Source organism: Fundulus heteroclitus, chromosome 7 (assembly GCF_011125445.2).
Source record: "Fundulus heteroclitus isolate FHET01 chromosome 7, MU-UCD_Fhet_4.1, whole genome shotgun sequence".
NCBI lineage: Eukaryota > Metazoa > Chordata > Actinopteri > Cyprinodontiformes > Fundulidae > Fundulus > Fundulus heteroclitus.
In genome coordinates, this window is record NC_046367.1 from 27,100,237 (window position 1) to 27,122,168 (window position 21,932).

The 21,932-nt window shown below is 40.4% G+C and overlaps 1 protein-coding gene across 25 annotated transcripts in view; it reads right to left on the reverse strand.

Annotated features, from left to right (window-relative positions):
- Positions 1-21,932, reverse strand: part of zmp:0000001200 (dedicator of cytokinesis protein 9) — a 110,770-nt gene that overhangs the window by 23,321 nt on the left and 65,517 nt on the right. For all 25 annotated transcript variants that reach the window (XM_036139367.1, XM_036139369.1, XM_036139365.1 and 22 more), the window contains exons 9-34: positions 21,182-21,234; positions 19,397-19,471; positions 19,166-19,306; positions 16,782-16,994; positions 16,582-16,704; positions 16,250-16,332; positions 14,373-14,495; positions 14,072-14,151; positions 13,796-13,983; positions 13,536-13,601; positions 13,350-13,442; positions 13,141-13,264; positions 12,173-12,291; positions 11,914-12,000; positions 11,681-11,767; positions 10,345-10,460; positions 10,091-10,160; positions 9,880-10,005; positions 9,712-9,783; positions 8,517-8,663; positions 8,338-8,421; positions 8,110-8,221; positions 5,580-5,758; positions 5,368-5,484; positions 1,852-1,963; positions 929-1,062 (exon numbers count right to left, since the gene is read on the reverse strand). In XM_036139367.1, the coding sequence (XP_035995260.1) occupies positions 929-1,062; positions 1,852-1,963; positions 5,368-5,484; positions 5,580-5,758; positions 8,110-8,221; positions 8,338-8,421; positions 8,517-8,663; positions 9,712-9,783; positions 9,880-10,005; positions 10,091-10,160; positions 10,345-10,460; positions 11,681-11,767; positions 11,914-12,000; positions 12,173-12,291; positions 13,141-13,264; positions 13,350-13,442; positions 13,536-13,601; positions 13,796-13,983; positions 14,072-14,151; positions 14,373-14,495; positions 16,250-16,332; positions 16,582-16,704; positions 16,782-16,994; positions 19,166-19,306; positions 19,397-19,471; positions 21,182-21,234 (2,924 nt within the window). The remainder of the gene's footprint in view (positions 1-928; positions 1,063-1,851; positions 1,964-5,367; positions 5,485-5,579; positions 5,759-8,109; positions 8,222-8,337; positions 8,422-8,516; positions 8,664-9,711; positions 9,784-9,879; positions 10,006-10,090; positions 10,161-10,344; positions 10,461-11,680; positions 11,768-11,913; positions 12,001-12,172; positions 12,292-13,140; positions 13,265-13,349; positions 13,443-13,535; positions 13,602-13,795; positions 13,984-14,071; positions 14,152-14,372; positions 14,496-16,249; positions 16,333-16,581; positions 16,705-16,781; positions 16,995-19,165; positions 19,307-19,396; positions 19,472-21,181; positions 21,235-21,932) is intronic.

Sequence of the window (21,932 nt, forward strand, 5' to 3'; positions counted from 1 at the left end):
TCTTAAAAGGCATCTGATGAAGCAAACCCTTATAATAATTGCAGGGAATCTTTGTACATGTTTCCTCCGGTATTCTGAAGATTTTTCTTTAGCGAGGAGCTCCAAGTCTTCGAGGTTGGAAGGCCTCTGTGCCATTATCCTAAGTTTTAGCTAAATCGACAGATTCTACCGGATTCAAATTGGGACTTTGGCTGAGCTTCTCCAAAATGTTAACGTAACTTCCATCCAGAAAAAAACAACAGAAAGATAAATATGCCAGGGGGATGAATCATTTAGGCTTCAACTATAGGTGGTAAATAAAAGTTAAAAAAGCAAATCTAAATATAAAGCAAAACAAAAAACACTGCAATTCAATTTTTTGCCCTTTAGAAATTAAAACAATTTAGAAATTTTTAAATCTCCATGTTTATTTTTCCCCTTCACAGGCTGTGTAGGAAACCTGGGAAAGGGAACAAAGCTTGTGATGCAGCAGATCTGCTTTAGACCACAAGAACAAACAGGAATCCGGAAAAATCATCGGGCAAAGAAACAGGGAAGTAGGCCATTCAAGACACACGGCAACATTCCCAGATGGGACACGCCTCGGAGACGTGAAGGTTTATACTTGTAGTGGTCTGATGGAGTGCAGGGGAATATCTGGGGCAGGAGGGACGGTGAGCAGGTGGAGGTCCACGGAGGCGTGCTTGGTGTGAACAGAACAAACTGCGTCTCCAGTCTCCACAAAGGGAAACAGGACGCTGACTGAATGCCTCCGTAAAAAATCTCCCATCCGCTGTAGCTGGCCGAACGGGGAAGGCGGGATGTTGAGAGTAGCGTTAAAAAAAAAAAAAAGACTTTCTCTGGCAGTTCTGTAAAAATCTGGGAAATGTGTGAAGCTGCAGTGAAGTAGAACAATTAAATGAATGGTACACATTACAGAAAGATTCACCTTGTCAAGAGAATTGGCTTTGTCATGGTTCCTCTCAGACAGGCTGTTTACTGAATCTGTGCTGATGAGGGAGCCGCGAGAGTCGGCATGGCGGACAGAGTTCACATTAGGGGTGGACGCTGCATGAGGGGACGCTGAAAAAAATTAAAAAATCATTAAACAAGCTTGTTACACACCATCTCCATCACTTCTTTTTCTCCTGGAGTTTTATTAACATTTTGGACATTTAAATGCATTAATATTAACCTCCAACTTCTTTAATAGCCATTAGTTCTCATGCTTTGGAAAACTTTGAAACATCACAATAATGAAGCTGGCTGTCTCATGTTTTTTTTTTCTCCTGTTTTTTTCTGCTGCTTTAAAAGATGTTGGCAATATTTCAACATCTTTGGCAAAGGGCTAAAATATTGTAAGTGCAGATCCTTTAAGGCACATTTTGTAAACATTGGTTGCTTTATTTAGTAAGAAAACAATAAGAAATACTAGTTTTAGCGTATACTGTAGTATTTAAGCATGTAGTATGTATTTAAGTTAAACTTTTTAAGTTAACTTAAATTTGAAATAACTTACATTTGAAATCCAAAAAAATGTAAAACAGCTGCTTCTTGATTTTTAAACAGTCATTACTGATAGGTACAATGTTAACATGGTGAATCAAATAAAGAATATGGTTTAAATATAAATCAACTAAAAAACACCCTCCACCTATAAACTGTTACAAGGCTTTCATCCTTTAGGAACAAAAAGGGAAATTATCATGGAAATTAAACATTTCCAAACTCAATTTAAGATTTTCAACACTTATTCAGATCTGGAAAATTTAAAAGCAAATTCCAGACTCTTCCAGGCTGGATATCAACTCAATTAATTAAATATTTCTTCTTTTTTTTTTATATAAATACCAGCCATTATTTCCAACTCACTTGTGCCTGAGATGGCTCCAAAAACATCTTTGTGCAAACTGGTGTCCAGAAACGTGCTGGACCTAGGAGGCGTCATCAAGGCGTTGGTCAGGAGCGAATCTTCTCGTCCGTTCTGAGTAAAAACAATAAAGAGAGAGAAATCAAATCAACGAAATATGTCTGTTCTGAAAACCTCTATTTTAACCCCAGAGATTATTATTGGTGTCCTAAAAATAAGGCTGTTGCAACTATTTTGTGGGAGTAGGTATGGCTACAAAGTCAATGCTTTAGTACAGGGGTGTCAAACTCATTTTGGTTTAGGGGCCGCATTCAGCTTAATCTGATCTCAAGAGGGCCACACGAGTAAACTCATTGGAAGATTAAATAGAACTAATAAATGTGGACTTGTTGTTGATTTTTATATTAAATTAATTTCACTTTTACACAATATATTATGAATAACCTCAGCATTTTTAAGAAAAGTATGTGCAATTTCAACAATACTTTTACTCAGTTAAACATTTAGATTATGCATAAGAACTGATCACAGTGATTGTACAATGTTGAAAAACATTTATTCACATTTTTTGGAACTTAAAAACACTGTCCTACATGACAAAATACATCAAACAGATAAAAATTAAGAAATGATTTAAATTTTTCCACACCTGAAGCTTAATCTGCTAATTAAAACACAGCGCCCCTCGTGGACAATATAGGAACTGCATATTTTCAATTAAACGAAGTACCGTACATGTTTTTTTCAATAATTGTTTTATCATTCTCTTCCTTTTATCTCCTCTTTCTTTCACCTTTTGTTTTTTTTCTTATTGTTCTTCCTTTCCTCTCCTACTTTCCCATTGTAGTGTCCATATTATATGAGATATTCCCCACATGAATCATAATAAAACTATTCACATTCATAAATCAAGCGGAGCACTATGGCAAAAGCAGTACTGCTCAACTTGTGAAAATCAAATCTGATGAGCTCTTTTTGGCATTAAGACAACAATTATTATGCCACATTGCCAGACAGGACACTGGGGGAAAAAAAAAAAAAAAAATTTTTTTTATAATGATAATGCATTTAGCCACAGGGCCGGACTAAATTATTCGGCGGGCCGGATCCGGCCCGCGGGCCGTATGTTTGACACCCCTGCTTTAGTACCTCCAAAAAGTCTGGAGAACCGCATAACCCATTCAGATCCTCATCAACCACATTTGATATTGTCAGTAATAATAATCTTTTATCTGAAGTGATGGACTTGTTTTTTAACAAGCATCTCTAGATCAATGTGTCTGTCTTGGTTGGGTAACATGAAGTTCCACATTGCTTCATTCTTAGACCAGTTGTGATCATGATTTATAATTTACCAGATGTTTCAACAGTGGCTTGTAGAAATGTGTGGAGATGACAAAGTGATTTTAACACCTGCCATAAATGTCCAAGAAGCACCTTTTAATCTCACATTAGTTATGATTCAAGTGCAGGAATGACTTTTTCAAATATTGACTATTAATGAACGCCACAAAATATTGTGATTGTGTGATATTTTCCAAACAACCAGGAGTTATTTAGTTTAAGTTTGTCTGAGTTCAGGTTAGTATTTTAAATTGATTTAATCGATTTAAATGTAATATCTTGGTTTAATTCTTTGATCGACTTCATCTTTGAATATTCACTACAAAAACATCATAAAAAATGTTTGATTTCATCTTCTAAGTTTCACATCTAAGTTTTAAATTCTGTTATTTATTCTGTAGTAATTACTATATAAAATATTTGAGCATTAAAATCCATTTTAAGGAAAGCCTTTAATTAAAAAAAGATAATTTTTATCATGTCAACATTTTGTATGATCATCACTCACTGAGTTTTGAGGGTTTAACCTGCAGAGTAAAAAAAATTTCTTTTTTTTTTTACTCTGCAGGTGTTTTCTTCGTTGTTTTCTGTTCTTCATTTAGGAATCAGTTCATCTTTTGCAAAAAAAGTTTACATATGAAACCACAGGCTGTCAGGATTGTGAGGTCCTATAAGGCAGATTTATTACTTAATCCAACAGGTGTTTACAGTTCTCGCATTACATGTGGCCAAACGCTTTTAGACTGACAGAAATTTTGTTTCCTGCTTCAGTGTTACATATTTGTATCTACGGTTTCTATGGTCTATGGTATAAGTTTTATAATAACCGTTTGAGATGTTTTAAGGACTTTATTATTATAATATATCAAATTTATGCAAGAACTTAATATATACAGTACGAAAACATTTTTTTTTCAAGACTGGATATCAGCTGCTGGGTCAAATCCTGATGGATGACAAGTTTGTAACAATCTTTTCATCTCTCTGTTTCTCTGGTTGCCTTTTGCAGACTGACCACAGGTTCAAGACAGGATTAAAGCGTCGGGAGTTTCCTGGCCCAGGACCCAGAATTACATTCTTCTGATCTTTGATCCACTTTGTTATCACTTCTGACTTATGCCATGGTTCTCAGGACATGGTCCACATTTTTTTCTCTCCGGAAAGCAATCTTCCCAGTTGTCCCAGGTGATGAGGGGAACCTTTTTTTGGGTTAAATACCTTAGCTTCAGTCTTCTGCAATCAAGTACAGGTACTTTCTGCAGAGCATCAGTCTTTCCTGGGTGTCGTTATTGGAAACAAGCGGCCGTTTTTGGTGATAACCAGACACCAGGGTATCATTTAGAAGTCCCTGTTTCGCTGTGCATACAGAAACACACACACAGCAGCCACCTGCCATTGCTCAGCAAGCTCTGGCAACCCCATCACTAACTTCACAGCAACTGAACTTTGCACAGAAGATTTTATCAGCAGCTTACTTAGGTGCAATCGTACTAGCAGCAATATTTTTGTCTGTGGAGCCCCTCTGCTGCAAAGTGTTGATTGCATGCTAATTAATGGTGGAGAAATATCAACAGATGTGTCCTTATTCTTTCCTCCCCTAAAGCTCTTTGAAACAATCCCAGCAGGTCATCTTTAGGTAAAAAAAAAAAAAAAAAAAAAGAAAGAATTTGTGCTTAATACATTTTCAATACCTTTGCCAATGATGGCATTTCAGGCAATCCCTCTTTGTTGCGACCTTGAATAAATGCGAATTGCACCAAAAAAAAAAAAAAAAAAACGTATTCAGTAAAGTTTATCTCAAATATGTCAGTTTCAAACTCTTTCTGCAGTTGCTGCCTGACTGATTCCTCTTTGGCTGTATAAGTCAGTGAAATGTTCAAGCCACACAAACATTTTTGTCCAGATAGTTCACAGACAAGACTGATAGAGCACACGTGAAGCATAAAAGATATATTGCAATTCAAGAAGTAATCGGCCACAGTCGATGCATCACCTTGACCTCCTGCCCCTTTCCCTCTGCTATGACTGTAATTAGAGCATTTCTTTTTGAATTATTCTCAAACCCTAAAGGGAGACGTTTCTGATGCAGAGCCGCGCTATAATTTAATGTTTGTCTTGTGTTTTGATTGGATGCACAGCAGTATTCAAAAGAAGCCACTAGGTGGCTCTCTTACATTGTTGGAGTGGTTAATGGGGAAAGGGAGGACTTCCTTCACATTGAGCCTGTTGACGTTCTCCTGAAGCAGACCAAACAAGGGGAAGTACAAGGTGGCCAATCTAGCCTGCTGGCTCTAGAAGCAAAAGAAACACACATTTAATGGGATCATCACGCCGATAAGTGAGAATTAATGAGTTAAATGAGCGGGTGTGGAACCATACAGCTTACCTTGGAGGCATAGCGGTCATCAAACGTGTGTTTGATCATGAGGCTCTTCAGGACATGGATGGCTATCTGCCGAATCTCCCTGAACTCCTGCAGAGCGGCACTGACCTCCCTGAGCAGCAGCCCGACGAGGAAGTGGTTCCTGCAGAAGTCCTCCGTCAGAGAGTAATCCATCTGCAGATCTGTGGGGGGGCGAGAAGAGTTCGATGAAGACGTCGCTACAGACCGGAGCGAGCAAGAAGCTATGCGTGCAGAAGGACGTGAAGCCACGATCAATCACAGACGGCGAGAGTGAACATTTAATCCAATGTAGATTTGATCAGAACCTTGAAACTAGAGAGCATCCTGGAAGACGATGATCATCATAAACAGACAGCAAGACAAGCTTAGACGGTCATGTTTGACTGATTCCCTCTGCGTTGTACATTCATTGTGTGGTAAGACGAGATTCAAACTCAGGATCGCAGAGACCCAGCTGTCCACATATGAGCTCAAACAACAACCGCAGATGAGGGAAGCAGTTTGAAATCAAACGCACGAGGTTCCCTGCAGATTTGGTTTTGGGCCTTAACATTTTTAAAACCTGCATTTTAATTATGCAAGCCTTAAAAAGACATCAGGCATTTCAGCAGCTGCAGAAAATAATTGGCCTTGATTCTCTTGTTCAGCGATGAACGATCACATGTAAAGCCGCTTTATATTGAGACAACATGCAGGGAGGACTCCACCTACCACCTACCTACTGGAGTGTCATGAGACTCCACTGTACAATCTGAGGACAATACGAGAAATTGAGGCAAACAAGACAGAAACACGGAGCATCCTGTGAGAAATGCTAATCTATTGGAAAACAAGTTTCTTATTCTTCTTTACCGTCAGTATTATTTAAAAACCCTTGAACCTTTTAAAATATTTGTAATTGCACAACCAGAAACTTCAGTGTGTTTTATTAGGGTTTAATGAGAAAGTCTATCGCAAACCAATACTGCTGGAAAACAATACATGGTTAATTTCTTTTTACCAATAATAATAATAAAAAAGAGTGTATACTTGGTAGACCCACCTATGACTGAAATGATACATATGTGCAAACCTTTTTTCACATACAGACTAAATTTTTTGACTGATCTTCTTTGCAGAATAACTCAATCTCAGTCAGATTGGAAGAATCTGAATGTCAAACCTTTAAGTCATGGCACAAATTCTCAATTGGATTTAACTGGGCCGTTCAAAGCATTAGTATGGTTTGATCTAAACCATCTCACTCTCACTCTGGCTGCATGATCAGGACTGCCGTCCCGCTTGAAAGCGAATCTCTGTTTCACTCTTTGCAGCCTTGAACAGGTTTTCTTCCAGGATTGCCCCGTATTTAGCTCCAGCCCACTTCCCACTAAAGCTGACCAGCTCCCTAGTGTCTGCTGAGGGAAAACACCCCCTAAGCATGATGCTGCCACCACCAAGTCTCACTACGGTCATAGTGTGTAACTAGTGATGTGCAGTGTTAGTTTTTAAACACACAGCGTTTTGACTTACAACCCAAAAAGCTCAAGTTTTTACCTATGAGACAAAAGCTCTTTCTCTCACATCGTGTTGCTCTGTGAAAAGGAAGATTTATGAAAGCTGCAAACAGAAATTGGGGGTTGTCTTTTAACAATGGCTTTCTTCGTGCGATTATTTGCTTATTTGTGTTACTCACATAAATCCGAACTGCAGCAACGTTTACATGGACAAAAGTAATTGAAACAAAGGGCCGATCGGAACAACGATGCGTCGTGTAAACAAGCCAATCGAAATGTGATGATTGGATTAAGCTCAATCAAAATGAAATTGTAATCCTAATGAGAGAGGTGGTTTATGTTTATGATAATCCGATCAACGTGCATATAAACGCTTGTCAGGCTCAAGTTATTCCAAATGGGGCAAACTGACCTGAGTATACACGCGTGCCTGACGTAAACGTGACGTATTTCCACCTTGGCGAGTGGCGGAAATACATTAGGAAGCAAAACTGTCGAGGCTTCCGATACAACATGTCTGTTCAAAAAAATAAAAGGAGCTCAAAATTGTTGCTTACTCAGTAACGTTTCAATCATAATTAGAGACCAGCAAGTCCAGCCTGGGCGCTCGGAAGACAACCAAACTTGTATAATACCGCTTCATTTAGTATTATTGTGGTTTAGCAAAGACGAAAGTACTTCTTCTTCTGTGTTTTTTTAGGGGAATTTGATAACTGCAGATGTCAGAGTGGTTATATTCTAGATAACGCCAGATGCGTATACACGCACATTATGATCGGATTAATTGACTGTGTGCCCATTTACCAATAAAACCCAATTAATTAATCTTTTTTTTTTTTTTTTTTTTTTTTTCCCCAATTAATTAATCTGAATACATAATTTTGTGCACGTAAACATAGCTAGCGTACACACTGAGACTTGTGGCTGTAATGTGACAAAATATGGAGAAGTTGTAGTGGTGTGAAAACATTTATAAAGGCACTCTGCCTGAAAGCGCCACGCAGATCTGTTCTCACCTTGAAACCTCAGTATCCTCCCTTTTCCGAATGGCATCGGCAGGTTTAAGGGAACATAGTGTTCGTGGTTGCACACGACGCGCAAGAACTCGAACTTGAACTCAAACAGCGTCTGCATTAGGAAAGAAACACAGACCAGAAAACTGCTGTTAACACAACTAAGCGGAGGGCTGAGAGATCGTGGGCTGCAGTTTGTTTCTGTGAAAGATGGTGCGTGTATCAATGCACCTTTGGGTCTCCGGGCACAAAGCAGTTGATGTAGTTGTTGATCTGCTTGAACACAAAGCCTCGGTCCATCAGGTTGAAGCAGCGCTGCAGAACCATTAGGAAAGACAATCTGTTATTATTCAGCAGTCAAGAAGCCAGGGCAACAAAAGTAAAGTGGATCTTTATGATCCTGGCTGGACCTTTATGAAGACAGCTAGGCTATGGTTGGCATTGCGAGCAGCATCCAGGTTGTCTTTGTACTTCTGGGTGATGTGCGGCATCATCATGTTGACCAAGGTCTCCACGGTGTGATGGAAAGGTGCTGAGAAACGCTGATTCCTGGACAGCTGAAGAGAGCCACGCAAACGCATGTACGAAACGTTTCACAGAACATACAGTTAAATCCAAAAATACCCAAATATTCCAATATATTTTATTGGTCTAGTGTCGTATTCTAATCTTAAATGTTGTGTTGTCATTAGCATGTAAGCAGAAATCAATCTTAAATAACAGACATTAAGGGAAACATTAGTCTGTGTGTAATTATTCTCGGTTTCTTAATGAACTGAGTTACTAAAAATAATAAACTCCAATTAACTGAATATAAATGCATATACATTAAAGTATCAATTGTTTCATTGGTGTAATGTAAGCTAAATCTACAGTACAAGAAAGCAAAAGGCAAAGATGATAAATGAAGGATAAATGGAGGTTGTGCAGTTTGGCTCCATCACTTGGAGACAAACTGCACAACCCTGCAGTCTAGCCGGGTGCGGAGAGCAATTATTTCAGCAAGTGATGGGCTGTAAATAACAAACCTATTTGCTTGCTTTTGCTTTGTCTTTGAAAATAAAAAGGTACATATCTGGAACCCCTGTGTTGCTATTAACTTAAAGCTAAAGGTAAGAAAGTGCCTTGAGATGACATGTTTCGTGAATTGGCGCTATATAAAATAAAACTGAATTGAATTGAAAGTATAATCAGCTTTATTTACTTTCCTATAATTACATTTTTTTCTTTTAATTGTAAAACAGCTGGTTTAAAACCAGCCTGGAAGCCATTATATTACTCCCTAAATGAATTAAGATTATTTCTGGAGTTTAAACTTTAAACAAACTCCACAGCACCATGAAAACTGGGATCTGATGAAACCTGCAACACTTTGTCATGCAGAGGAGGTCATGTCGATCCTTCACTAATATGGCCGCCTGCATGTTTTCTGTCTTGAGCTGCTCCTCTCACCGCAGCTGATCTGTTTCATCTAATCATACTTGTTGTACCCCTTCTCAATGTAAACTATGCAAGTATAATACGTTTACACGTAGCGCTGCAACAGTATAAACACGTGGCATGCTGCTAAGGAAACTTCAGCAGAGACCTCTGGGTTAAACTCACCCTCACTTTGCAGCTTTCAATCAGGTACTGAGCCATGGACTTGACTAAGGCTTCAAAGAAATACCACGAATACTGAAAAACAGACAAACGTCAGTCAGAAAACATCAGAAAATAATACACTTCCTAACTATCCTTGATTTACAAAGTGGATCTGTGTGGGCGGTCTACCTTGAGCAGCTTGTTACTCGTCAGGAAGTCAGTGGAAGGCTTCAGGATGACGGTCATGGCTTTCGCTAACTCCTCGTGAACTGTCCGGGTTGTGGAGGACGTGTATGGCTCCGTCCTGAATACAAACTGGATCGGACCCGCGCACAGATGAATGCTCAGCTCCGCGGCACGCGTACGAAGTAGTTTTATCAAGACACCTCAGAGATTTTACCTTCACGTAAGAGCGAAGGTAGTGCTCCAAGCCTTCCTCGTGGCACTGCGCTACAATGTGAATCATCACTCTAAGAAACAGGCAAAGGCAAAAGGGGAGCATGAATGATGATGTGTTTTTCAAGATGAACTCATAAAAAAATCACAATAACACCTCATTTCTGTTGGGTAAGTTTGACACGCGCTGTAATTACATCAATATCAGTAATCAATTTGTTTTTTTGAATGTGAATAAACCATTTCAGAAGCTCTTGCCTTGTAACATTTACTGCTACGTCCTCCTGTGTGGCACTGGTCAGGACTCTGAACAGCTGATTGAGGATCGTTGGCAGGAACTTGATCATGACGTGGCTCTCCATGGCGTGCAAACTCTGCGTGTAAAAAGGCAAAGGAGGTGAATCATCAGTGTGTGAAAGACGGGTAAAACTGCTAAAAAAAAAAAGTGGCTAAAAGATTAGTGGTAAAGATATTCTGACAAGTGATGTGCCAGATGTATTCCAAGACCAAAGAGGGAACTGTATTATCACCCTAGAGGTTGCAGTGTATAAAAACATCTGCTAAGTGACCATGTTTATTGCAATGTTACAATATTGACTAAGCAATCATTGCTGTGGACTTCCTGTCAACCTATTATTGGTTTACTGGTAGAGTCCACCAGATTTCTGTTTGAAATGTCCTTTTTTTTTTAAAGCATCTGAGATGTCATGCACTCTAACAAGGCCCCTAAAGTCTCTGGAAGAGCAAACAGCTCACAGAATTACAGATCTCACACTGTACTTGACATCAGGTGTGATTATTTGTTCAAGCCAGAACCAGCTGCAGTGTTTGTTGCTGAATTACTCAATCTTGGCCTCATCCGACTTAAGCACATACTAGTATTGCAATAGCAAGAAGTTTTATGCTATGTGTTGAGGTCTATGGTGCCTTTAGGGACACTGGGAAATTGCAGCTTTACCAGTAGATGCCAGACAACAACTCTAAACCTGTTGAAACGGTGCAGTAGAGACTTAGGGCAAGGGATGGACAATATGGACTTAAAATATCATCACATTAATCTGTGGCATTAACAATTAATCTGACAAGAATAAGTATTTAAAAAAGTATTACAATAGTCATCATCATTTTAGAACTAAATCTCAATCAGGGCCCAAAAAGTATTGCTGTAAAAATAAAGCATACCCCCTATCGAATAGCTACTTTTCTGTACCAGTTACAGGATGTGATGATACTGCATGGCTAAACCGTACACTACCATTGCACCAAACTATATTTTTAAATGTGCTGATGTGTGCTGGCTCTTCTGCAACCAGCATTGCAAAAAATAAGCAACAATCCCAAACATGCTGTGGCAATTTGGGACTTGCAGAAATTGTTATTTTCAGTTCACTGTGGTCACATTAAGTCAGACTCATGATAACTTTTCTCCATAATAACAAAAAATGGTAGTTGCCCGTTTCTATTGTGGCCAGGGTTGTATTATTCCTAAACAGGAAATGGCTCTATATTATTGAGGACCCATATGTACACTTTTATTTGAATAGCATCTTCCTTCAACTTCAGTGACAAAATGTTAACTTTGGACAGCCTGTACCTTCAGGTATTTGACCAGTTCTCCAGATCCTTGTGCTGCTGACGCGATGTCCTGGCAGTGATGGAAGAAATTGTGCAAATGCTGATCCTGAAATGCACAAAAAGACCAAAAAAAACAAACAAACAGTGACTTACACCAAAGAAATTGTGCTTCTGTAATGAAACACAATTGCAAAATGATATAACGTCAACACATTATTAGTTGTACTTTCTTAAGGTTGTTCTATGACAAACCTGAGTGTACACAGTGGACACTAGGTGTGTGGACACTTTAAATAAGGGCTTTCCTCCATCAACCCATTTGACCTCAGGACTCAAATGCTGTAAAGGTGAAAAAAGACAATTCGTGTTTTATCAATATAAGATGTGGACATGATGACATGAAGTTGATGTAAATAAGAAAGAACCTTAAGGAACATGAAAGATAGCAAACACAGGCTTCTGTGTCTGGGTTAGCTTGGCAACACAGACACAGGTAGCATTGTTGCTCTACCTTGCTGGCCCCCTCCTGACAGCTGAGGTACCCAGCAGGAAGGTTAGCCGCCACAGGGATGTGATTTTCATTCATGATCACCCGGCCATCCTTCAACAAGGGGAGCCAGGCGTAACCCACTGAGAGCAGATTTAGAGAAGAACAACATGAGATCTACAGAGGCTGCCAGTAACAGCAGTAACACAGAGAGGATTATAGACTTAATCCCATTTCACCCCTTCCTCCCCAGATCTGTCGGCCTGGGGTTTACGAGTACAGCCAAGGGCCATACTATGTCTTTTTCTTTCTTCAAATATTATTTTACCAACAGAACGAACAATGCATGGTATAACTTCAATATGTGCAAAACACAGTGGCTTTGAAAAGCATTCATACTATTTGTACTTCTACCTGTTTGGCCAAACTTAAGGGTCTTTTGTTGGGATTTTATGTGAATTAGTGCTATATAATTAAACTGAATTGAACCTGAAAGATTGCTGTAAACTTGCGGACTCCACCTCTATGTGGAGTTCATAGCATAGTTGACGGTTATGTCTCTTAACTGAGGAGAAATGCAGTTCTACAAAGCTGATAACAGGGGTCTCTAAGACAAACACACACAGGACTTTTAAGAGTTTTATTCCAAAAACGTCCATAAAATCATGTGCAATTGTTATTAAACTTAAAATACTGTAACGTGAAAAAAAGTGAAAACCTCAAGACAACATACTGTCGTAAGTTTTTGTAGCATGCTTTGTAAAATTAGGATTCTTCCGTAACAAGCATAAAATAATGTATCCCGACATCTGCAGCAGGCTTGATAAACAATTTTCATGGCCTATGTGAGCATAATGATGCTGTCATTTCAAAGAGGGAAATGGCAACAACAGATATAAGTATATATAAGATATAAGTATTGGCCTTAAGAAGAAGCGCTTTAAAGGTTTTGGCACAGGGCGTAACATTATCAAACGACATTTGTGCTTTACCTTGCGCTTCAACCACATCTTTCTTCTTGGTGCTGGCCTTGCTGTTGCTGTCGCAGCTCACGTGGTAGAAAGTAAACAGCAGGTGATGTTTCTCATGGAGCTGCGTCGGCAACTCGATCTTAAACTAATGCATAAGAGCATAAGCAGAATTGTAAATTTTACAATTAAATGGGTTCAACGATGAATTGTGTTTTCTTGAGCTTTATTACTTCATCGTAGAACTCAGGGTTGTGCTGGTGATGTAATACTGAGGTAAAGGCATTTTTGGTAAACAAGGATCCTCCAGGTCGCCCGTAGATGCACTGAGAGGGGGGAAAAAAACTGCGCTTTAGTTGTCTTTGAATTGCAAAAACAGTTCTCTGGAGATTCACTCAACCTCTCTAGTGCTTATTTACCTTAAGTGAAACAGCTTCTTCATCATCTGAGTCCCTGAACTCAATGCAGACAGCTATGTTTCTAGCCTGAGGACAGGCACAGTGAGCAAAGTTGACCCAGTTAGCATCACAGAGAGAAAAGCACTGCAACTCTGATTCCAAAGGGAAACATTTGACTGACAAAAACTTTGAGGAATACCAACTATAACCTTTTACGCTTCAGCTCAGCTTCCCAGGAACTACGTAAAGAAACCCACCAAGCGGCAGTGAGATGGTGCTACCTTTGCAAATGACTTCTGGCCGTCATATTTCAAGTGCTTCGGGTAGACGTAGAGGTGATTGTTGTAGATGGTGAAAGGCTGAGAACATTTGGCGATGCACGGCACAAACTCCTCCACTTCGAAAAAGACGCCGCTCCTCTCGCTGACGTCAAACTGCTTCACAGGAATGTAGGATGAGGTAACGCAGTCTAGGTTCAGAAGCAGGAGAGAGAGAAGACCAGATAAATAGCCTGCTGACAATGGGACCCGGCTTAGTTCTGAGGAGAAGCAGCTCACTCGTTAAGTCGGGGGCAACACTGTCGATGGTAACGTCGAGGTTTCCAAGGATTACGGGCAGCTTGGCCATTTTCTCTGGTCTGGGAAAAGGAAAATAAGCTGCAGTTGGGGATTTGTTAGACTAAATATGAAGCAGAAAGCAGACAGGTCATCTAGAAAGGGTGTATGAGTATGTTAACAGAGGTGAGATTTTCCTAAGACAGAGCAATATTTTTCAAAGCACAGACATTTTTCCATCCAGCACATCTGCAAGATTACTTAGAGCTTCTAATAACAGCACACTCAGAGAAACCTTACTTACTTTCTGAAATCTGCCAGCAGCTTGAGCATGTCCTCATTGGACAGCTTGTTACTGTCCTGTCTGTACAGAGCTGAGAAGCGGGCGCTTTTGTCAAGTGCCCCAGATGCATCTTTAAACAAGGGTCTAAAGAGCGAACAAACAACACAAAGTCAGGAAAAAAGGGTTCTGCTGCAGACTGCACTCCACATTCCCGAACATCTAGATAGATTATTATGTTTCAATGGACAGGAAACAGACCTGCTGAATAACATACTTTTTTTAATGATAGGTTGATGCTTTGAGATTTTAGACATGCTATGATGTCCAAAAAAAAATACCAACAACACCAGAAATCAGTTCTCCTCGTGGTTAGAAAAGCAATCCATTTTCAAATTTATGAAATAAATTTTACGCAAAGAATCCCTGAACACTAACATGGCATTTAGTGTGAACCATTTGGCTAATGACGAAAGTCAGTATTATTAGGGGTGGGCTTTAGGTTACAGATGTAGAAATAAAGACTAATAAACAGTGATAAAGGTTGCTGTATGATCAACGTACCACTGCCAAAATAAGAGTCTTTTATTCTGATTTTAATTTTACTATTTTGCTTTATTAAATGTGATATTTATTTTGTATAATTAAAGTAAAAACCTAATCTGTTTGACCTTCATAAATATTTGAAAAACATTAGATCCATCTGAAGAAAAGTAATTCCTGACCATGATGCTGCGTGGATATGTGTTGTTTTGGTGATGCACCGTTTAATTCCTGCCATAAGCAAGACTTTTAGTCTAGGGAGATTTTATCTAGATCTGGATGGATGCAATACAAGAGAAGGTTTGTCTTTTACAACCATACTACTGAGTGCAGAAAAATGGAAAACGGTGGCGGTATTTTACACATGTAAAGAAAATTATAATCCAGCAGCTTTTTCAGTGCTGCTGTTGTCTTCTTGGCAACTAGCTTTCTGACCAGAATCCATGTTATTGTTGTATCTGTTTTAATCATTTCATATTAATCAGATTTTCTTTTTTTATAACCAAGAAGATTAAATGTTGGGATCGAATCAAACCAAGAGGCACTTCAGCAAAACATCAGTTTAGAGGTGAGCAACACGGTCAGGTTTTAGCGGCTTTTGTAGTTTCAGATTATTTCTCTCTAACAGATGTTGGTTTTGCAGTAGAATCTGTGCAGGATATTTACCCCATTAGGCTTTATTATGGTCATTTTATACTGGTGTGTGTATATTTTTAAGATCTACTGTATGTTATAGAAAAAAAAAATACTATAGAAATCACACGGCTCCAAATATATATATATATAAAAAAAACGTAAGTTTTCTAAAAGATTTCACTAATCTGTTAAAAAGCAGAACTGTGTTAACTGTGACATCATCCAGAGAAGACGGCTCACCCGCTACTACCATCTAATGTAGAACAGATTACTAGATCAATGTGTGCTTCTGTGCTTTTTTGTCTCTCTTGTTGTGTCTCTGTTCTGTCTTCTGTAACCCCAGTCGGTCGAGGCAGATGACCGTTCATACTGAGCCCGGTTCTGCCGGAGGTTTTCCTTCCCGTTAATGGGGAGTTTTTCTTTCCACTGTTGCTTCATGCTTGCTCAGTACGAGGGATTGCAGCAAAGCCATGGACAATGACGACTCTCCCTGTAGCTCTACGCCTCGCCAGGAGTGAATGCTGCTTGTCGGGACTTTGATGCAATCAACTGGTTTCCTTATATAGGACATTTTTGACCAATCTGTATAATATGATTGATTTGACTTTGTAAAGTGCCTCGAGATGACATGTTTCATGAATTGGCGCTATATAAATAAAATTGAATTGAATTGAATTGAATAAGAAAAGCAGGAATTACATTTATTAGATGGAATAAAGTACCTTGCTGCCCAGGCAAAGGGCATCCTGTACTGACCCAATCGACTGCACGCCAGCTTGGCATTTTTCAGGACCTTCTGTGCCATCTAGTGGAAAACAGAAAAAACTTGACTAAGATGTTAAACACATGCGGGCTGGACACTGTCGTACGGAAAGTGCCAAAACAAGTACTTGGAGTGCTGCCGGTCTAAAACAAAGTGAAAATGAAAACAACCCCCGAATAACGAGTTGTTAGTGCTTCCTTGCAGATTCAAAAGTGAACAACGTGGATGTAGAAAGATGTATCTGCTGAATTAGAAGAAGCCTCGTGGGGAGACAAAGGGATGAAACGTTACCTTGGTGGAGTCTGAACTCTTCATGTATGGCTCGGCACAGTGGTTGATCCCCCCCTGAAGCACCTTTTCGATGCGAGCCACCAGGAAGATATCCGGATGGGGGCATGTCACTGAAAACACCCCCTGTAGGCACAATCTGAAAAGTCAGCTATAAATAGGACATGCCAGCTTCAGCAGGTGTGCTTTAACTTCCTCTCTACCTGTTTGGGATACAGCAAAGCGGCTTCTGGCAACCCGTGGATAAACCGCTGCCCCTCAGATCGGACGTCACTGCCTCCGTTCACATGCTGACTGGCGTTACCAGGAACCATGCCCCGGACGGACTGGTGGTTCAAATCAACTTGGAAGTCAGAGGAGATCTTTCTGCTTTTCTGGATGTCAAACAGCGACAGGGTGATATAGAAGGGCTCCACCTGCAAACAGAAACAGCCTGAGGTGGTGATGATGTTTCCTGAGATCTCACTGTTGTTACAGGTGGCATACATGTACGAGTGGAACGCTCAGGTTAGTTGTACAAAGCTACCGCACCCTGTCGGCAGTTTCATGTGACAGACGAACACAAAAGAGCATCGCAGAAGGATGCCCGCAGCATGATGCGGCTACTACCATATTTCTTGGTGTCATTCTGCACCACCTTGGGAGGTGACTCCCATTTTGACGTGGGGGTCTCCAGTTGGTATTCAGAACAGATGTTTCTCTACACTATATCAGGCACTTGGTTATGGCGTTCCATGCATTCCTTCCCCAACTAGTATCTTACACCCTGCTGTGAGATGCTGGATGGTTTCTGGGGCCTCTTTGCATAGCTCGCACCTGGAGTCTCTCCTGGTACGGTAGATCTGGGCCTCTATTGCTCTGGTGGTCAAGGCCTGCTCCTGTACTGCCATGATCAGTGTTTCAGTGCTGTCCGTCAGTCCAGCCCTCTCTAGCCATTGGTAGGATCTGGTCATATCAGTCACTTCAGCTATCTGTTGGTGGTACATCCCATGCATGGGGTTTTCCTCCCACGATGGTTCCTTTAGTTCCTTCTCTTCAAGCTTCCTTTGTCTGAGACATTCACTTAACACGTCTTCCTGATATATTCTTGGAGCTTGGATGTTTCATCTTCAATAGTGGTTCTGATGCACACTAGGCCTCTGCCTCCTTCTTTGCGCTTAGTGTATATCCTGTGGATACTGGATTTGGGGTGGAATCCACCATGCATGGTGAGTAGCTGCCGTATGTTAACATCAGTGGTCTGGATTTACTTCTTTGGCCAACTTATTATCCCAGCAGGGAATCTGATTACTGACAAGGCATAGCTGTTGATTGCCCGGACCTCGTTCTTGAGCTGACTTCTCAGAACTTGCCTTAGTCGTTGCATGTATTTGGTTGTTGCTGCCTTCCTTGTGGCCTCTTCATGGTTGGCATTTGCTTGTGGTATTTCAAGGTACTTATAGCTCTCTTCCACATCTGCTATTCTCCCTTCTTGATTATTTGGTTGAGGGGGTTCAGCAGAGGGACAGTGCATCTCCTTGGGATATTCCACATTTGACGGAGATTTGAGCATTTGGCTGGAAGCCTCAAAGGTGGTTTTCCACAACTTCCTGGAGTTGGCAATGAAGGCTCTCAGAGTGCTGTTGACCTTGTACAGGTTCAGGCATTCCAGGATCCATGTGTGGTGTTGAATCATAGACTTTCTTGTAATCAATCTATGCAGTGCACAGGTTTGTTTGTCTGCTTTTGCAGTCTAGGGCTACTCTTCTGCCAACCAGCAGCTGGTGTTTGGCTCCTCTGGTGTTTTTACCTATGCCTTCCTGGGCCTCTGTCATGTGTTTATCCATGTGCCCACTTGTCTTAGCCACTATGATGCCTGACAGGAGCTTCCATGTTGTGGAGAGACAGGTTTTTGGTTGATAGTTGGTTGGGGCTGCCTCCTTCTGGGGGTCTTTCATTATCAGGACTGTTCTGCCCTCTGTCAGCCATTCAGGGTGGGTCCCATTCGTCAGCAGTTGGCTCATTTGTGCTGCTATGCGTTCATTGAGAGAAGTCAGCTTCTTCAGCCAGTAGGCATGCATCATATCCGGGCCTGGTGTTGTCCAGTTCTTCATACCTGAGAGTTTTTGATGGATGTCTGCCATTGTGATGTTCACTTGTTCAGGGAGATTATTGTGGGCTGCTCTTAGATCTGCTAACCACTGTGCATCATTGTTATGTGATGGATCTTTCTCCCATATACCTTTCCAGTATTGCTCAGTCTCCTGCCCTGGTGGCAAGAGACTGCGCAATACATACACCAAGCAATACACCAAGGAAAGGAATATATATATATATATACACACACACATACATGTGGAGGGAGAAGATGTCAGAGGTTTAATGGATGGTTTGTCCCAGGATGGACAGCAGCACATCAGACTTCATTTTAAAGATTGCTCACCATTCCTGAGCCGACAGCCTGGTTGCTATATCAACAGCAGTCCTTCATGAGTTTTAGTACCGAGAGCCCGTCTGGCTGCTCTGACAAACCATCTTATCCGGTTTGGTCAGCTAGTGATAGGTTTGTAACTTTGAGACAGTTTTGTAGGTAAAAATGAAGACTTACATTTGTCGTTGGGCCCTCCTCGTTCTCCGCTACGCAGCTTTGCAGGTTAAACGACAGGTCGTTGCAGTTCACCAGAACGCGCTTGACAAACTTCTCCTCAAACTGTTTAACATCTGGCTCTATCCCTGAGAAGTCCAGTTTCTGCAGACGGCACACGGGAAGGTTTGATCCTTTATCTTGAAATTGTAATTCGTCATGTGTCAACTTCATTTTGGGGTCATGCTGGATTACCTGTGTGTCTGGGTCCAATGTGAACAGCTTCAGTCTGGTCTCATTCCTCATTCTTGACTCTATATCTCTGGTGCTCTATAGGGGAATAAGACACTGTCTAAACAAAAGCGAAAAACTGAACAATTTCCACCTCTGCTGGTTTTATATTTAGAACATTTGGTTCACATTTGCACCCAGCTGGAAGTAAGTCTTGAAATTTAACAGATGACAAGAGGCTCAGCGGTGAGACTGAGGCGATGCCAACATCCACTTCAGGAGCAAAGTGTCACCAATCAGCCTCTTTCACCCAGAAGTTTCCATTTCTAAAAAGCATTTGCCTTTTCTATTATATAGAACTTAGTGCAATAACAGCATCAGAATGTATTTTCCTCTAAAGGTCTAAATCTCAAATCCTTTTCAATCTGCATGTCTTTGGTCAGTAAATCATTATATAACCACAGATGCTTCAATGCCAGAGGAGCCGCAAAACTCATCATATGGTCAAGCTTCCTCTTTTTGAGGATCTGTCTAGTGTTTAGTGAACCCCTTTGGTGCTAATTTGGCTATATGTTTTGAAAATCCCGTGGTTTGAAAGAGTTCATGCACTATATCAAGGTCTCCAGGACCTATGGAGGGGAAACAGACCCGTTGCATCACACCTCCTCAACCATACCGAGCGCATCGGGTGTTTTAGATGCATCTTCTTACTTGCTTCATTCCAGAACCATCTGGCATGTTTGTTGCAGAAATGCTCAAACTTAAAAAGCCAATACATACTCCGCAAGACCAGAGAAATTAGTTTTTTTTTCTTCCAAGGCTGCAACAACCAGAACAAAGTTACGTCTGGCCAGAACATTTCAGAATTTACAAGAACTTTAGTGCAGAACCAGGAAGTCCTCTTAGGTTCCTCCTACTGCTGCACACCACCTTTACATTTCTCAGACATCAAACCGGAAAAAAAACTTCTGGACATAATTTGGCCTTCATTATAACTTGTTGTCTGCTTGTTCTTGACAAACAATCTGAGCAGAACTTTGCTCTTGCGATGTGCATCATAACGAGGCAAACGCTGCAGTGGGAGGAACCTATGGACGACTTCCTTATAGCTCGGCACTTAAACTCTGGTGAAGTGTGAAATATCCTTATGAACTCTGTTCTGGTTCTTACCACCTCAAGTTAAAGAGCAAATTTCACTCTTCTTGCTGAATATTTATTGACCTTTAGTCAGTTTGAAATTTGTGATGGTAGGACACAAAAAGGCTTGCAACTGGTTGGCTTTTAAGCATCAACCTTATTCTACACTACCCTGCTTATTGTGGGTCGGGGCAACATAAACATATGTATTTTATGTAATATTTTTACATCAGAGAAACAGTAAGCTACAAATGAAAAATTAGATGTTAATAGAAATGCTGATCAACATTAAAAAGTGAAACAGAAATGTAAAAAGCATTTATTTTATGTCACTGTTTGAGCGACCAGTTTGCTTTAAAATGCTATAACAGAGCACCCTTTCCCCCACTCAAATTAAAGATGTCATTCTTCTACAATTTTCAGATTAAGATCCGGCTACTGAGGTAAAATATAAATTTATTTTAAGCCATTATTTCACATTTTCAAGAGGGGTTCCAGTAAATGTGGAGGGTGCTGTAGGTCTGACTTTAACATCAGATCAGAAATCAGACATCTAATCCTTGAATCCAAATCGAAAACATTTTTGAGGAAAAAAAAAGAAAAGAGTTTGTCCTTCTTTGCTTTTTTAAAATGTACCAGAAGTGCTGCGCTGAATACACAAGTAAGACCTACCTGAAAGCTATCCAGGCTGCCAGAGGAGCTGTCTGACTTTCCAAGATCATCATCTATAAGAAAATACAAATCACAAAAGGTTGTAAAAACAAAAGAAAAAGAAAAGAAAACTCAGATGGCAAAGTAAATCCCCTTTTAATCGTTTCCCGACAACGTGAGGTTTGGTAAACAGTAATTCATCTGTGATCGGCATCAGCTGGGATTAAAAGGGAGACACTAGAGGTCTCAGAGGAATATTTCAAGAAGCTCCCAGATATTTTCAACCTCAACCCCCCCTTCCCCCGACTCTGATGCACACGATAATTAATAAAAGCTGAAGAGTTAAAAAAAGATTAGTGGAGCATTTTACAGGGAGACAGTTGCTTTCTCTCTCTTACAAGGCTAAGCCTCCTAAGAGACAGGTGGTGAGCATTAAAAGCGTGGGTGGTCTGGTATTACATCTCCAACAACGTTATACATTACAAATGCCAGCAGGAAACGGAGAAGATCAGTGCCAGGACCTGTGGAAGCTACCTCATTACAAATCATTATCGTTCAGCATCCCTGAATGAAATCTAATAATGGTAACAGTTGGCCAACATTGTTAGCTTTGTTATATAAAATTAATGAGTAACAAACCAGGAAACAAAGGTTGATCAACAATTACCTAAAGAACTCAGAGCCACGACTTGTGATTGGTTACGCAACACTTTATCCATCAGTTTAAGAGAATTAAGAACACATAGGAGAACAAATACAAACCGGGACAAAC